Source organism: Xenia sp. Carnegie-2017, unplaced genomic scaffold, assembly GCF_021976095.1.
Source record: "Xenia sp. Carnegie-2017 unplaced genomic scaffold, XeniaSp_v1 HiC_scaffold_13, whole genome shotgun sequence".
Lineage (NCBI taxonomy): Eukaryota > Metazoa > Cnidaria > Anthozoa > Malacalcyonacea > Xeniidae > Xenia > Xenia sp. Carnegie-2017.
In genome coordinates, this window is record NW_025813436.1 from 8,304,193 (window position 1) to 8,322,075 (window position 17,883).

The 17,883-nt window shown below is 34.3% G+C and overlaps 2 protein-coding genes across 2 annotated transcripts; both read right to left on the bottom strand.

The window, feature by feature from the left end:
• Positions 1-2,093: 2,093 nt before the first annotated feature.
• On the bottom strand, positions 2,094-4,280 carry LOC124451654 (leucine-rich repeat-containing protein 1-like). The gene is given in 5 exon segments (XM_047002264.1): positions 2,094-2,187; positions 3,239-3,317; positions 3,494-3,611; positions 3,715-3,800; positions 3,803-4,280. Coding segments are annotated over 5 exon segments (447 nt in total). The 5' UTR covers positions 3,873-4,280.
• Positions 4,281-4,800: 520 nt separating this feature from the next.
• Positions 4,801-17,503, bottom strand: LOC124433343. The gene is made up of 21 exons (XM_046983105.1): positions 16,885-17,503; positions 14,737-15,130; positions 14,223-14,405; positions 13,889-14,136; positions 13,332-13,493; positions 12,988-13,098; positions 12,556-12,697; positions 12,224-12,366; positions 11,487-11,656; positions 11,183-11,314; positions 10,774-10,965; positions 10,556-10,673; positions 10,482-10,491; positions 10,151-10,413; positions 9,519-9,661; positions 8,620-8,838; positions 7,966-8,220; positions 7,547-7,750; positions 7,151-7,307; positions 6,173-6,322; positions 4,801-5,941 (listed from the first exon to the last, which is right to left on the bottom strand). The coding sequence occupies exons 1-21, from the start codon at positions 17,281-17,283 to the stop codon at positions 5,633-5,635; spliced, it is 4,104 nt and encodes a 1,367-aa protein (XP_046839061.1). The 5' UTR covers positions 17,284-17,503; the 3' UTR covers positions 4,801-5,632.
• Between the last annotated feature and the right edge of the window lie 380 nt (positions 17,504-17,883).

Sequence of the window (17,883 nt, forward strand, 5' to 3'; positions counted from 1 at the left end):
TTATGTGCTGAATCAGTTAAATTATCTCTTAATAAACAAATAAATTTACTCTCCAACACTGATAGGAACAATTACCTAACTTACCCCATACACAACCATAGGACAAATTATGTAGCTCACCCCACACACACATTGGATCAATTACCAGCTTAACATACCCATATTCATATTGAATGAGTTGACTTACCCCCTATTGAATGAGTTGACTTACCCCCCTATTGAATGAGTTGACTTACCCTCCTATTGAATGAGTTGACTTACCCCCTATTGAATGAGTTGACTTACCCCTATTAAATGAGTCGACTTACCCCTATTGAATGAGTCAACTTACCCCTATTGAATGAGTTGACTTACCCCTATTGAATGAGTTGACTTACCCCTATTGAATGAGTTGACTTACCCCTATTGAATGAGTTGACTTACCCCCCTATTGAATCAGTTAACTGGACCAGCCTGTTCTGATCAATTTTGAGCAATTGTAAATTCTTTAACTCATCTAAAAAATTCATTTTGTATATATCAGATAAGATGCAGAAAACAATCGACTTTCAATGTATAGTTCAAACATTAAAAGACTCACATAAATGCTTAACTAGCTTTTATATTGCCTGATTATAATGTAGCTTTCATGTTTTACTAGCCTTCATATGGAAGCTTGAATAGGATCAAATAATGTTGTTGTATCACCATGTACATTATGTGATTAACTGGTACTTGAGATGTTGAATAGGATCAAATAATGTTGTTGTATCGCCATGTACATTATGTGATTAACTGGTACTTGACATGTTGAATAGGATCAAATAATGTTGTTGTATCACCATGTACATTATGTGATTAACTGGTACTTGACATGTTGCAAAAAGTACAGCAGATGAAACACAAAAGATAAATACAAAAACTTACCAATTGTATCTGGGATAACCTCCAAAAGATTTTGTGATAAATGAAAGTCAGTAAGGGAAACAAGGCCATTTATTTCATCTGGAAGATCCTCTATTCGATTTTCTGAGCAGTCAAAGATTTGAAGTCGTTTGAGATTGCCAATTTCAGGTGGTAAAGTCCGTAGGAGGTTGCCATCCAGCCACAGTTCAATAAGTTCTGGAAGTGAGCCAATGATATCAGGCTAAAAAATTAAAAACATTCTTTCAGAAAACTAGTTCATTCCATTTCTGCAAAGGCCATGTTTTTCAACTCAACTAATTTTTTCCACGCAAGTAAAAAATCACAAAAAGAAATACTCTGCCTTTAAAATGTTTCTGCTAATTATAATAAAGACTTCTATTCATTTGAATTGTACAAATGAATGTAAGATAGAGTTTCAAAACCAGCCTTTTTACATACCAAATCTTCAAGTTCATTACATCCGAGATCGAGTCTTTCCAATTTTGTTAAAAATGACAAAGAACTTTGAATTAAAAGAGAGGGTTAGTTATTAGTGTAAAACAATGGAGAGTTTTGGTAACAATAAATCTTACTCAAAATACATCTATGTATCCAATTAAATGCTAACATTGAATGCAAATGTACACATACACTGGAATGAACTTGATTAAATTTTCACGAAGTTCCAAAACTTGTAACTCAGCCAGGCTAAAAAGGACAAAATTACACACAATGTACACTATACGTATATATGTTTTAAAGATTCTGGAGGGGAAATAAGAAACTGTTTTTCTTAGAAATCATGAGATATTTATAATTTGCATGAATCAGCATATATTTATCCCCCAAGAGCCATAAAACAACATAAATAGAAAATATGGTTAACTACACAATGTCAATATAAAGAATGAAATTTTTATAATTCAGCAGTAACTAGCTCACAATGAGGTATAAACACTATTGACAATAATTTCATGCTTTGGATTTGAAATGTGCAGTAGTTGTACTACATGTTATTGTATTCACTTGCCATACAGCTCCTTGGGGGATCAGTCACTGTTGAATCATGCAAATTCATGCAATGTCAGGTGATTTCAAAGATGAGCAGTTTTTTTATACATACTGCTTATTGATATAAGATCTTCACATATACGTAAAAGTAAACTGCTGTTATCTTAAAAATTAATTGACATCATGAACATTAACACCTACCTTCCAATATCTGGAGGTAAACGAACCAAAGAAACGTCATTTAGACACAAGCTTGTAAGACACTTTAGTTGTGTAAATCCATCAGGAAGTCTGTTGTTTGAAATACAAAAAAAAACAATGAGTATGCATAAATACCATATCAAAATTTAGCAATAAAATCATTGAGAATAACATTGAAAGATATTGTTGTACTAATCACAAGGTAAAATTAATTCACAAGATTACTAGGAAATAATCTTGGTACATTCTTTTTATAATGTAGATAGCTTTATCTTCTAAAAGTTAAATTCACCAATACAAACTAATGAATTTGCGTGTAGATTATACTTTAGCTTTTGTTATGAAACATCTTCGATTTCAAGACAACATAATAGATTCTTCATTGTAGACACATACACTGTGTGTATGGTTTAGATTTTTAATGTAAAATTATTAAGTAATTGATGGAGACATAGAATTACAAAAATAATTTTCCAACTATCTTTGATTATTGAAAGTGAATTATTAAGAAAATTTTATGAAGGCTTCTTCAATAAAATGAAACGAAAACAAAAATTTTCTATACAAAAGTGATAGCAGCAGTAAAACAAAAACTTGTAAAATTAAGATTTAAATTAATATTTCCCCCTTATCTATTTTCAATTTTACTTGATAAAGAGAAAGTGCAAGCAATGAGCAACACAGTAAATTTCTACATCAAAAATGACAACATAAACTTGAGGAAAAAAGGAAAACAGAAATATTAACATTCACAGATTAATGAAACAGGAAAAAAGAGCCCCAATACAATATCATAAATTTCCTTCGACTGAAGAAATATATTCACATTAATTTGTTTTTTAAACAGGTGTCAAATCACTATTTACTAAATCAAAACGACATATATAACAAGGTATAAAAAATATATAACAATTTTTCGGGAAAATAATTTTGGTAATCCAAACAAATATGACAAAAATTAAGGATTGATATTTTTGCAATTTTGCCCCAAAATGTAGTGCACTGCAGTGCATTTTATCTATGATAAAAACTTTACATGTAAAGTGTGTCACAAGACGCCGAGCAAATATTGCCGATAAACAAACCACAAAAGGGCTTTTAAAGTAAATAAAATTCATGAGTGGTCAATAAATTTTCATACCTTGAAAGTGGATTGCCACTGAAATCAACAATCATCAGATCTTTACAAAATTTAATGTTTTCAGGAATATCACAAATGTCTATAAGCGACATACGTAAGAGAATTACAATAACATCAAAGAATATTTAGGTGCTATGTTGTCTAATTCAATAAAAAATAGACAAAATATGCAGGGTTGACCACAATAAAAGAAGAGACAATTGATTACGACTGGACATAAAAGGACAAGTATCTTTACCGTAAATTTTAACTCACCATTTCTGCTGATATCAAATTCTTGCAAATTCGTAAGGTTTCCAATCTCAGGCGGTAATCGAGCTATTTCGTTGTCACTCAATCCCAAATGTGTTAAATTAAACAACCTGAAGAAAGCCTAAACGAACAAACCAAAAACAACCACAAATAAATTTCACTTATGATCAAACATGTATTGAATCTTCGTCGAGTTTATCGCAAAGTTTTTGAGCTTTACACACCCGAGGTAAATCTTTTATTTGGTTTGCATCCAAGAAAAGTTCTTGTAAATAACGTTCATATCGATAAATTTCGTCAGGAATAAAACCAAATTGGAATGTCTTCGGTCAATATATTGAACTTGACGATTACAACGCCATGGTACAAAGCAGCGAAACATGATATAAAACACTATTCTCTCAGTGATTTCATGGGTAACAGAAGAATTGTCCTCTACTTGTAAAAAATTGTACGTATCCAAGAATAAAAGCGTTAAGAAACAGATTTACTTCATGTTTCCCGTAAACAGTTGACAATTTACACAGCTTTCGGCTTATTTTTTCAACGCTCCCAGTCATGTGACGTCATCAACAAAACATAAAACTTCCCCAGAATGCAAGGCGAAAACCAAATCGAAAAAGATCTCTCACAATGCCAATGTCTTCATTGTATGTTTTACTGCTCTCATCAGTCGGTATTTGCATATTTTACTATCTTTATACTTCCTTTAGTTCCGTGGAAAACAATATTCTTCAATTGGGATTATTTTGGCAGTCTATAGCTATTTGAAAGTGGACGAAAAATGGTTAACAAGATAGAGTTTGATCCATGTTTGTAATTTTAACGTGTTTGATGAAGTTAATTAACACGTATGCAGCAGGTTTAAGAGAGGCCACAGCAAGGGGCATGCTTGGAATGGAAATATTTGAGACTTACAAAGTTAAAACTATCAAATATAACATTGAAAGAGGGAGAGTGCAATAAGTTTTTAAAATTCCATGGACAATTTCTAGTAATGTATTTTGAAACGAAATCACTAGATTTGATGAATAATTTGACGTTAAGCAATGCTTTGGTGAAGATAAGGCAATGTCATCAACAGGGTGCCATCTCTAAAAGATAACACAACGCATTCCTTTCATAATTCTTCTCAATCATCAGAGCGTAGACAACAATTTAAGACAACAATTGATCTATTTGCATGACAAAGGGGTAAACTTATTTATGATGATAATTCAAGGATAATGGCTAAGTTTTTGCTTATTAAGACTTTTGAAAGATCGCCATCTGTATATTTGTTGTTGGAAAGTGAATGAATGAAAAAAGACTTCAACTGAACACTGGCATGAATTGTTCGTTTATGCACAACCAAACAAAAAAAGTCTCAAAATAATATTCACGTTAAATAGATACACATATAGAAAATAAACTAGAACATGAAAATACTAGACGTGTCACGTGATTTAGAAATAAATACTAGCATTGTTTAAATAATTATATCTTTTCTTTCTCTGATATCCTGATATCTTGATGATCAGCGAAAAACAACCAAACACATCGATTCAGTGCAACAGGAAAACAAAAATCATCAAATAAATGTAACGAAATGGTTCAGACCAATGGTTCAGAAGCGTGCAAATCCTGGAGGGAGGGGGTTGCCAGAGGGAACTCGTTCCCTCTAGTTTTTCTGATGACGACGGAGAACTTTCATTATTCCCTGACCCTCTCCCCCTCCTCAACTGTTCAAAACGGATTTGCGCTCTTGGTTTCGTAAATGTTTTAAAAAAATATCGGAAAAGCAAAGGTTTTATCGTTTCAATAAATACATATAAAATTATATGATGCAAGTTTTGAACTTTTACTTCAACGATATATCTTATAAAAAATTCTTTCGATTCAGATAAAGATAAGATTGCATTCGACACACACGATTATTGGATATCAATCTTCTGCATTTTTCTTCAATTCAAGATCCAGTAAGGAACACTTTCTTCATGCGAAATACAGAATAGATGGACCAATAAACAGGGTGCAAGAATTGATTTAGGGTTAGTGATGAGCTTGTCGGAGTTTTTGTGCGAAAATAACGCCCAAATTTGTGATTAAATCACTTCCAACGACGATAATTTTTACGGAGTTACATAAACCAACGTGCGTATATCAAACGGGTGACTCACTTTGTAACAGACCATTACTAGTCCCAGGCAAATCCAATGTTTGGGTATCTTTAATGATAGGGAGGTCACTAAACTGGACCCTTGACTGTCGCCTTGAGCCCCCATTATTTGTGTTTCTTTGCTCTACAGTAACTCCAACTGAGCTGAAGAAATTAGCGGTCACATGTGACCCTCGTCTTGATCGTAATGTTGTAACAGAACTAACCAAGTCCATATTTTCGAAAGTGTTTTTTTGTAGTATTGCTTGCTTAACTGACTCATCCACTCCAGTCAAAGGCATCTCACCAAATACCTAAAATATATATAGTGTGGTTTACGTTCTCTTGCAGAGTTTTTGAAAACGGCCAATAAGGTCGTTAGCTCGTCAACATGCAGAAAATACTCATGAGGTTGATGAGAATTGTCAATAAAATTGTTAGCATTATGAGACCTGGAACTTTATTCATCCAAGAAGTGAAACGTATTCGAGTCTATGACCAATCAGTATTCATCTTGTATAAGTACATTGTCTAACAATACCAACCTCAACAATTGCACCATCAGGTAAACGCAAAAAATGTCTATAAAGTTCCCGCAGGCCATCCAAATGTAATGTATGTATTGATGTATGGGTCGTCATCTCTCGTGTATTTTTTTGACTCCTTTTACTTCTCTCCCACAGTTTTTCATCCAACTGTAACAAAATAAGCTGAAACATGTAAAACTTTCGATTGCAGTGAAAGAGTATGGTTAGTATGGTACAGTAGAGGATATGAAAAACCATGGATTGCGGTGAGAGAGTATGGTTAGTGTGGTACAGTAGAGGATATGAAAAACTATGGATTGTGGTGAGAGAGTATGGTTAGTGTGGTACAGTAGAGGATATGAAAAACTATGGATTGCAATGAAAGAGTATGGTTAGTATGGTAAAGTAGAGGACATGAAAAACTATGGATTGCGGTGAGAGTATGGTTAGTATGGTACAGTAGAGGATATGAAAAACTATGGATTGCAGTGAAAGAGTATGGTTAGTATGGTACAGTAGAGGATATGAAAAACTATGGATTGCGGTGAGAGAGTATGGTTAGTATGGTACAGTAGAGGATATGAAAAACTATGGATTGCGCTGAAGAAGTATGGTAGAGGATATGAAAAACTATGGATTGCGCTGAGAGAGTATGGTTAGTATGGTAAAGTAGAGGATATGAAAAACTATGGATTGCGCTGAGAGTATGGTTAGTATGGTACAGTAGAGGATATGAAAACTATGGATTGCGCTGAGAGTATGGTTAGTATGGTACAGTAGAGGATATGAAAAACTATGGATTGCGCTGAGAGAGTATGGTTAGTATGGTACAGTAGAGGATATGAAAAACTATGGATTGCGGTGAGAGAGTATGGTTAATATGTTACAGTAGAGGATAAAAGTAGGGCAAATAATACAATTATATTTAAAAATAAACCCAGTGTTCATGCACTATATTCTATGTAAGTTGTTCTAATTCATCATCGTCAGTCTAACCTCTTGTTCTTCCCATACGTAATCATAAACAGCAACTTTACGTCGCTCGCCTTCTTCTCCTCTCCATTGCTCTGCCTTTCGACATATGAATGTCAGTTCTTCCAAAGAAACTTCCATATCATAAGGGACGAAAAATTCACCTTCTTTCCCATTCAATCTGAAAATTCAGATGTAGATAACAATTAAATTTTCTCGATGATTCAAAATCTATTCATGGTTTATGATGAAATATCCAACAAATGGAACGTTCTCTCCCCCTGATATGGTTAACCTAAGATACAACAGATTGAACCTTCTACTCCCTTAATGAATGTTTAGCTGTGATGTAATTGATCAAAGCCCCCCCCCTACTGTCTAGTTGGGATACAACAAATTGAGCCCCTCCTGGTTGTTTACCTGTGATAAACATCCTGTAATCGTCCATTATTGTGAACTCTTAGGAAATACATATAAAGTAAAGTTGCAGTAGTGAATATGCTAACAATATACAGAAATATTGTTATAAAAATTCCTATAATGCCGTTTTGTTCATAACGATCAAAATGCCAGTAAAGTTTATAAGCATCGCCAATTGGTTTGTCACCACCGAGGGAGCGATATCTGAAGGATAAAAAATAAAAGTTTGTGAGCATTCGCAAATGGAAGGTTGCCTTTCGTTAAGGTAATCACGTGATGAGACCAGTCTTTTCATATAGGGTATGCATCGTGTATGTAAGAAAAAGACAACCTTCAGTTAAAGCAAAAAGACATTTTTAAGATGTTCAGACACAAACTGACATTGGTTCCCATGACAATGATTTAAGAAAAAAGCTTACCGTTGTAAAGCAGTATCGACAAGAAGTATCAGTACAGGATCTAGTAATGTATTAATACCATAAGCCATCACAAATCGCGAAAGTATGCTGGGAAATAGTCCAAACAATCGCTGCACAATCCAGCTAAGAAATACCATTATGCAGAACAAGACGATGTTTGTAAAAGGCCCAAGCACAACAAGAGAGATTTCTTGTCTTGTAGGTAATAGCGTATTTTGATAGTTAAGGTTAATTGTGTAGGGTGAAAACTCAAATCTAAAAGAAATAATAATGCATAAAACAATAGAAAATCCAACAAAACATTAAAGAAAAAAGACAACGACAAAACTTTCTAACATTTTAAGATGTAAAAACAAGAAACTTTAGCTATTAACAGGAATACAAAAATCTCATAAAAGCAAGTGATAATGTCATGAATTTTTCTTTTTCAATTGTTGCTTGGTGTGAGTTTAAAAACTTATACCTACGATGACACACACAGGGATAGAACAGACTTTACTGAAAATTACGACATAAACACTTATCAAAGTTTCTTTCAATAGTATCAATGATATCCGTGCTTACCATAGGATATTTGAAGTGCTTTTTGAGGGGAGAGACACATTGCAATAATTGAGGGAAAGTGAATTAAATAACTACACATTTAAATCTTACTTATTGATGGGAATGAAAATTGCATTCAGATAAATCCACTGTCCACCATAATGGGCGTAGATGCGAATAAACCACGTAATAATAATCATCAACATCATTGCCCAGAATTCACGTGATCTCCACTGTGAGAGGCCAAGTTCTGAAAGGAACTGTCGTCCAATGTACTGCATTTTCTCTCTACCACGTCGTGGTAGACGACCTTTGTTTGACCAGCGACTTCTACATGAAGTGATAATATGAAGACAGTAAAGTAAATGGTTTGAACCCGGGAGTATGGTTATATCTTGGAACAAACCCCCCTGAACAGATCACAGCAATTACCGGCACCTTACAAACGACTTATTCACAATACAAACAAACGATCAACTAAAAACATTACACTTCAAACTAATTCACAATGACAATACACAATTGACACCCACACACTACAACTAAAAACGTCACACCTAAATCACACATCACAACTAAAAATAAAATATTTCACTTCACACTAATCCACAAAGACAATACACATTTCCTGCACATTTCCTGTACACACAATACAATGACGTAAGAACCAGACAACAAATACGGCTAACCTGACGTTTACTCCTCATTTGACTCTGAAGATGACTACCGCTAAGGTTGTCGAAACGTCAGTCAACAACAACAAAAACAGTCCTTCTCAGGACTTTATTAACCTGGACGATCATCATTTACAAACATATAATATGAAGACAGTTTAGTTTGCCTTGTATCAAAGAAGAAAATTCTATTTGTTTTTTCGCAAAAATCGTCGTATCTGTAATGAAACTTAAATGTCATTATTTATCCACAGAGCGTTTTTTGCTAACAGAATTTAATGCTAATCAATTTCTAAATTGCTGAAAGCATCAATAACATTAAGAATTTTGCCTTACTTCACAGAGAATGAATGCTGGTTAAGTTCCTCCAAGTGCGTCAACTTCCTTTTCTTGCCAGATTCACTACTAAGTAATGGTGTCTTAGGTAGCATTGTGTACAATGCTCTATGATAAGTATCCACAGGATTGTTGACGTGTTTCTACGAAAAAAATTCACAACTTTGAGAGTTAGGAACAATGCAGGATATACATAAGACCTTAATTTTCAATAACTTTATCAAAATACAAAACGTGTCCTATTGCTATTGCAAAAGAAACAATTTTGTTAGGGCTTTTGTGGCAAGTTGGCAGTTAAAGTAATTTTCTCGCATGCAGCTATGCTCGAACTGAATTATGGGATTATGATGCTGCAGTACTCGATCAGATCAACTTTAAGAGATATACTGAAAGTTTGACCATATATATTTTTAGTAGAAGAGGATATAAAAGTGAGCAGCGACGCCTCCATGGCATGGTTACAACAAGTAAAGACCACCACTATAAACTGACCTTATACAACTGAGCAGTCAAGCCTCCATGTTATGGTTACAACAAGTAAAGACCACCACCATAAACTGACCTTATACAACTGAGCAGTCAAGCCTCCATGTTATGGTTACAACAACTAAAGACCACCACCATAAACTGACCTTATAAAACATTCCTGGTTTTCCTTTCACGGGTTGAAACTCATCTTGTCTTCGTGATTTAGCAACCTCATCTTCAGATATGTCAGAGTCGCTCTCTTCTTCATACAATCCATTTAAAACGTTTACTGCCTCATGAAGTTTGCGTGAAGTATGTAAAACTGTCGATGGCCGCCCGTCACGTATATTGTCGTTAACGTCGCTCGATGAAGACTGGCAAAAAAGGGAAAAGGACGTTTTACGAAAAGGAGACAACATATCAACAACTAATCATGAACTTTTGCAATAAACACACGTCAAAGACCACAATAAGGAGGTTTGGTTGGCGTTCTACTTGATAAATCCTAACAATGAACTGAAGATCAATTGAACAAAGTACCATAACGATGCCTTATGGAAGACACTTACATGAGCCTTATATGAAGTAGTAGGTAATTGAAGATCAGGACCCAGTGTCGTCATCTTATCAACAGGAATTTTTTCTTCGTTGTTATTATCTTCTTGCACTTCACTAGCAACACTTGTTCTATTGAACAAAATGATTTGATATATCAAAACAACTTACAGATTTATCTGAAAAAAAAACAAACGATTAAAATTTACGGACAAAAAAAAACACGACTCACCCCATAATACTGGAAACTTTGCTACTAGGGCGCGATCCACCAGATCTCTGAGACTGAAGATCACTGTGAGATCCGTATACAGGCTCCTCTCCATCAGCTAACTCCTCCCCAGTTTTTGTGCGTTTAGGATGACCCAGTAAATTTGATGTAAACTGCAACTCAACTTCGTACTCTTTTTGACCTGACATATATCTGAAGATAAAATCAATTTGTATTTCATATACAATACTCTCACCTCCAGTTCTACACCAATGTTATCTTTAAAAGATTCATCAGAGAAGAAATAGAAAAGACACAAACGTTTTTCGCTATATATTTCAAAATACTGTTTTAGTGTGTTTGATTTATAAATGAGCAGTGTAATTATAATTCAAATCACAAAACCATTACTATTAAACAAAACGTTTACCTCGGCAAGAGAACAACTTCGAAGTACAAATTACACAACCAATGATCAATATCATCAGTGATTAACTCCTCCATTCTTTGATACGTATCTATACTTGGATCAATGTCTCCTCGAAGGAAAGGAGTTTTATATCTAAGGTCAAACAGACAAATATAAACTCACACATGTCAAAAACCTCACAAGAATCAGTAGCATTCCCCACTGAAATTGATGAAATGTTTTTATTGATAATCAATTGATTGAACATGTACAAAAATAAACGAAGCTCTTCCGAACAAACATTCAGCTTCATTTGAACACTTACTTTCCTTCAACAACGTTAAAATTCGAATCACAAATGGGAAAGCAGCCCCAAGCCACCACACGGTCAGTTGGAGTGACGGCTCCTCGAAGAAGAAACAACTCAAATACGAGAACCATACCGGGACGAATATCCGGTCTTGCAGGACAAACTGTAAACACACTTTGGTCGATCTAAAGAAATTGTTGAATTTTTGTTTTGTCCCAAACAGCACATAGTAGTGAGATGACTGTTATAAAAATACACGAGAATACGCAGAGACTACAAGATTCACGACAATCCTGGAGAATACACAGAGACTACAAGATTCATAGCAATCCTGGAGAATACACAGAGACTACAAGATTCACGACAATCCTGGAGAATACACAGAGACTACAAGATTCACGACAATCCTGGAGAATACACAGAGACTACAAGATTCACGACAATCCTGGAGAATACACAGAGACTACAAGATTCATAACAATCCTGGAGAATACACAAGAATACAAATACACGATAGTAAGTGGAACCCTGGGACAGCCATAGAATGAAAGTTTTCATTTTTAACCAACTATACAGAGCATATATCTAGACCAGAAATTGAAATTACACCTATATATTACGTTAATTTACGAAGATCTTTGGCTGTTAGGAGAAAAGACTTGAATGATGAAGATGCCGAAAATTGTGATTGCAAATAGGTTAAAACAAAAATTTATCACTTAATTGTTATCAATTATTATTACAATTATTACCTTCACTTCAATGTTATAAAATTCTCCTTCGTGAAACAATGGTAAAGTTGCTCCACCCCACTGTTGACCTTTAAGATTCGACCATTTCATCACGTGACCACCAAGACGGTTGTGTAATGACGCCATCAAAACATAACGACCAGCTGTAAATATTTTCCAATATAAAAAGCAAAAAATGCGATATCTTATAGTCATAGAGCAATAAAAGAGATGAAACTCAAAGGTCTGACGCCAGATATGCAAGATTTAATCCATTGAACTTCTTTAAAAGAAAAAAGATGGGACACCTAATGTGCAAGATCTAAATCTCTACAATACTGCTGGCAGCAAACCTGGCAATTTGTCTTTGATTCCACGGAGGCATTTCAATTTGATTTGAATAGGCTGAGGTGATCTGTTCCAGTCGACTTTCCACCTTCGTCCTTTACTTCCACCGTATTCACCATCGGCCATCATAAGTTCTCCATACATTGTCTAAAACAGGGAGGGAGTGACAGAAATATGAGCTGAAATTGAACAGTAACTTTATCCAAGATAAATTATATTAAATAATGGATTAACTGCTGGCAACACAACACTAGTATTGTAAAATGAAATTAACGGTTACAATCACTTCGTTTATAACACAGCTGTAAGATGTTAAGAATGAATCAATGATTAACTGCTGGCAACACAACACTAGTATTGTAAAATGAAACTAACGGTTACAATTACTTCGTTTATAACACAGCTGTAAGATGTTAAGAATGAATCAATATTCTTACCTTCACTTCAGCTTTTCTAGCCTCAAGAGCTTTTAGAAGTTGATGTTCTGAGCGACGAAATGCTTGGTGTATCTTGTTTTGTAGTAGACGGTCTCTTTGCATCAAATGTTTCTGATAAAAACAAGAAGATTTCAGAAGCTTAGCACATTCGTTGTATCAGTAAGTTTGCCTTATTTAACGTAAGTATCCAAGATACGTAAAGTTTTAAATGTCCTTCGTTGATTACTCTACATATATACTGTGTAAAATAATCAAATGATAAAGAAGATTTGAAGTCTTTATGTGGTTGTTATGGATATGAGTGGATAAAAGGGCATTATCATTTTATGTCAATAGAACTTTACCTCACGTCGCATTAAGGCTTTCCTGCGCTCTTTTACCCGCTCCATCACATTTTTCTTTGCAATTTCCTCTCGCACCAAAATCTCTTCCAATCGTTTCCTTTGAATGTCACCGAGCTGTTGCTGATACTGGATATGTTCATCTCTAAGACGCCTTTCTTCCTCCTATATCAACAATAAATATACAAAAGTCAGTATAAAAGTGACCTATGGAGCTTGCTTGTATAATGGTAAAGAGAAACTGTGTATGAATGATTGAGTTATTTAACTTGCTAGTCAGTTAGTCATTGTAAGCTTTCTCAAGGAGCAATATCAATGGACCGCACTATAAACAAGAACAGTTTGTAACTTAATGACTAATTGAGAACAAATAACGTTACTTTGGTTACTGTAGTAAAACTGAAACAATACAAGATGAAGTTTGACCATTCTCTAATAAATAGATTGCTTGGTTTACATTTACATTCATCCGAGATAATCTTTCCAGAAAAAATAAGTTAAAAATTGATGATCCAACATAAAGTTTTTTAAGTTTTTGGACAAGCAACCGACTGGGATACCTGAACATGCTCCAGTGAAATACTTCCGATCATCAAGATCTCATCTTCGATACTTCTATGAAATGACTCAACGTACTTCTCTACAGAGGAGTCCACCATTTGTGATTTGAGTTCATCAATATATTCATATTTAGCTTTCTGTTTCTCGCTGTCAAAAATACTCCGAGACATAAATAAACTTTCCTTCTCATCTTCCAGACTATGAAACAGACCATGAATGTCAGGCAAATCATTCTTTGCGTCAAAAGCTGAAAGAAAAATTCACAAACTAAAAACGAACAGTCTTTAAACTAAAATGAAATCAAATCATCAATTATGAATGTAGTTTGTTTACCATAATCCTCCAAGTCATCATCTACATTCCATTTTTCAATTTGTTCATCCTCATTTTTAAAAACAGGATCAAGAGATCTGTACATAGCCCAAGGTAGTTCACTCTCATCATCGATGACATCATGATTAACAGAACTTGAATCATGACTCTTCACAAATGTCGTGTGAGTTTCAATTACGTTCCCTATAAAGAAATGGAACACGTGACATCTTTAATCCAATCATAAAATTTTAAATTTGTAGTTGAATCCCGTTCATTGGCAAAGTAAGCCCAATTTATAAAGATATTTCAGCAGGAGTGTAATTTGTGGATGGCTTTGGTTCTAATCACGTGATGGTGAAGATTGTGAACTTTCAAAACAAACACATCAGAAATCTTTTCATACCGGAAGTATCCAAAGACTATAATCGTAACGAGTTATTTTTTAATCGAATAAGTGACGTGAAGTTAGTGTAAAATATGTTCAAAATATTAAATGATTGAAAAATCGCACATCGATTCGAGCGCATCTTACCAATTTTCATTACTTGCTCTACTGGTGTCGACTGCACTGAAGTAATCTTCCCATCATGCAACACGACACGTTGGTCATCTTGTACGTTAGGAACTTCAGGGAAAACAACTTTTCCTGGTACCTGAACATCTTCAGAAATCCTCTCAAACACCGGCGTATCCTTTAGCACAATTTTCTCCTCTTGGTATCCTAAGTTTGACGATCCATGTTCGCTCCATTGCTGCAAAGAGTCCAAAGATGAATCCTGCTTTAACACTACAGATGTAGAACTACCATGAAGATCAGAGAAAGTTTCAACTGGAGATGTAAATGACATTTCAGTTGTACTTTGCGGCATGTATGTATTATCCATGGCTTTTGAAAATTCTCCTTCTTCATTCAACGTCTCCAAGACCTATAACAGAGGGAATGTTAAACTGTTAAACAAACATCGCTCTAACAAAATCATTCGGACAAAAATAGAGATTGCCGCAAAAATACCGATTATAATCAAATTTTAGAAACTCTTCAAATGATATATTAAAAAAAAATTTCTTAATGCTTTGCGCTTAATTTTCTTAATGTTTGATACATCAAAGTTCCAATAAAATTTTATTTAACTTAGTAATTTCTTAGAATCATATTTCTGGAAAATTTTAATTTAAACATCAGACAATGTAAGATTTTCTTACAAAAATTAAGATTAAATAACGTAGATAAAATTACACAGACGAAAAACATAGATACAAATATTTTCTAGACATAATATATTCAATGTTTAGTTTAGCATTCTTTGATAGGATATTTCAGTAGATTCTTTCATCAAAATTTATTGCATGAGAGATACGCATTGCATGATGCTGTTGTCGCAAGCAATCAACAATTCCAAATACATAATTCGACTAAAGTAAAACGTCCCATCAATATACAAAACGGGAAAAAATGAACGAAAAATAAATTTTTACGGCAAAGTCAACAAACCTGAACGTGTTTTGATGATTTTTTCGGCCGTGTCACATAAAGCTTTTTCGAGGTCAGCATTTGTTAGAAATAAACACAAGAACAAACTTCAATCGTTACAATGTTGTCAAGTTTTCAAACGTGAAAAACTGTTTATTTATCTGAGGTGAATAAGTTCATTAAAATAGATCAGATTAATGGTCGAGACATGATAGTTATGACCTTTCTAGAAACGTATCCTCAATCTCATCAAGAAAACATAAAGATCACCATCACCTGCCATCAGTGTCATGTAGATATTTTGCTCACTTCACTGTAAGTGAAAATCATGTTGCTATTGCTTTTATGTACTGACAAAGAAACACTTGCTGATCATGAGCGATGCGTTGTTCAAAATAATTACCAATCTGTTTTTGTTTTGGTTCCAATTTCAAAAACATTTCACCGATTCAAACAATTCCGCAAGACAGAAAACGAAAATTGATAGATAAGATTATTTTCTGGGAAAATAATAAATTTGATTAGCATCGAGTATTGAACATCGCAATTTTTGAATCATTTGACCATGTTTTACTGCCCAAAAAAATTCAACAGGTAAACACATGTAGGGCCATATTGTTTCTCGTATTGATTTAAGCTTACAGACCTCACGCTTATTCATTGAAAATTAGTCATTATCATTACATTATAACATATTACACGTAAGTTTGCTGACAGTAACATATCATTTTCTTTTAAACTAAAACTGCTGACATAGCCATTAATTTATCTGCCCCTCTTTAGCAGCATAGTCTCTGTAGCCCTCTGTAGCACCACAAATTCCCTTCTCTCCTTCACAACACAGTCTCTTTAGCCCCCTGTAGCACCAAAACTCCCCTTCCCTCACATCACACAGTCACTGTACCCCTCTGTAGCACCACAACTCCCCTTCCCTCACATCACAACAGTCTCTGTACCCCTCTGTAGCACTACAACTCTCTTCCCTCCTTCACAACACTGTCTCCGCAGCCCTCTCTAGCACCACAATTCCCCTTTCCTCCTTCACCAATTTTCATCATTTCGTCTTTCCATATGATAAACAAATTCTACAGATTTGATTTTAGGTTTGATAGGTTTCATATAAGTTAAAGAAAATTTACTGGCATTCAGGTCTATATGGGCTTGACAAATACATGTTTTGAACATGAATTAAAAGATAAATAAACTTACTTTATCTGTTATATTTTCCTTTTGACCACTAACATTTTCAATGCCATCTTCAACAGTTACCAGTTTCATGTTACTTGAGCCACCATCTTTTGAATTCAATCCTTCATCATTTGTAGCTTCTGTAGTATTTATTACATCTTCATACTCCTTCACTTGTGAAAGCTCATCAGTCTTCCCCTCTCGAGCATTTGTTTCATCCAATGCTAACGCTACATTCTCTTGTCCCAAATTCGTCGATGTTTTGCCTTTGTCAGAGTATGGGACTGGCGACCTTACTTTCTTCCGGTTTTTTTCTCGTTTTTTACGATGTTTTCGTTCCTTATCAACCAAGTTTTCGTTTGTTTCATCAAGAGAACCTTTTCGTAGTCTTTTTTCTTTTCTTTCTTTGCCAGCTTCCATTTTAACTTCTCACCAACACAACTTAAAATTCACTTCCCCAACAAATGGTCAACAAAATACTTTACCTTACAAAATCTAAATACTGTAAACGAACTACACAGTTGTTGCTGCAACTCATTTTCATATACTTGTTTATCTTTGGTCGAAGACATTTAAATCTGTGGCAGCGAAAAAGCAAACTCTAAATGCACGAAAACTACAGTCAAAACATGTCAATTTCCCAAGTCGGGGGGGGGAGGGAGTTGTAACAATCAACAACAACTGCGTGAATTAAAGGAAATAATTTGCCTAAATATAAAACATTAACTTACGGCAAAGTGCAAATAAAATAATTTGGGAAATACAAGTAGTTCAAGCAAGATTATCGAAAATTTTTCGAGGATTTTTCCTTGACAATTATCTATAATTTCATATACACTCCCCCGGTACTTATAAAAGCTCGTTAGCGGTTTAATCTTTACTAATTACATCACCTAGACAACAAAAGTATTTATTTGACAAGACTAAGTGACGAAGAATTAATTAAAAAATAAAGGTTTCAGCTGCAGCATAGTCATAACTGATTTTTTTTGAGAAATATTTTAATAAGCTTTTTAAAAT

Coding starts and splice junctions, on each gene's coding strand:
- LOC124433343 (XM_046983105.1), bottom strand. CDS start 17,283: ATGGAAGCTGGCAAAGAAAGAAAAGAAAAAAGACTACGAAAAGGTTCT. Junction 13,099..13,331: donor AAGCCTTAATGCGACGTGAG/GTAAAGTTCTAT, acceptor TGTTTTTATCAG/AAACATTTGATGCAAAGAGA. Junction 7,308..7,546: donor TTACAGGATGTTTATCACAG/GTAAACAACCAG, acceptor CTGAATTTTCAG/ATTGAATGGGAAAGAAGGTG.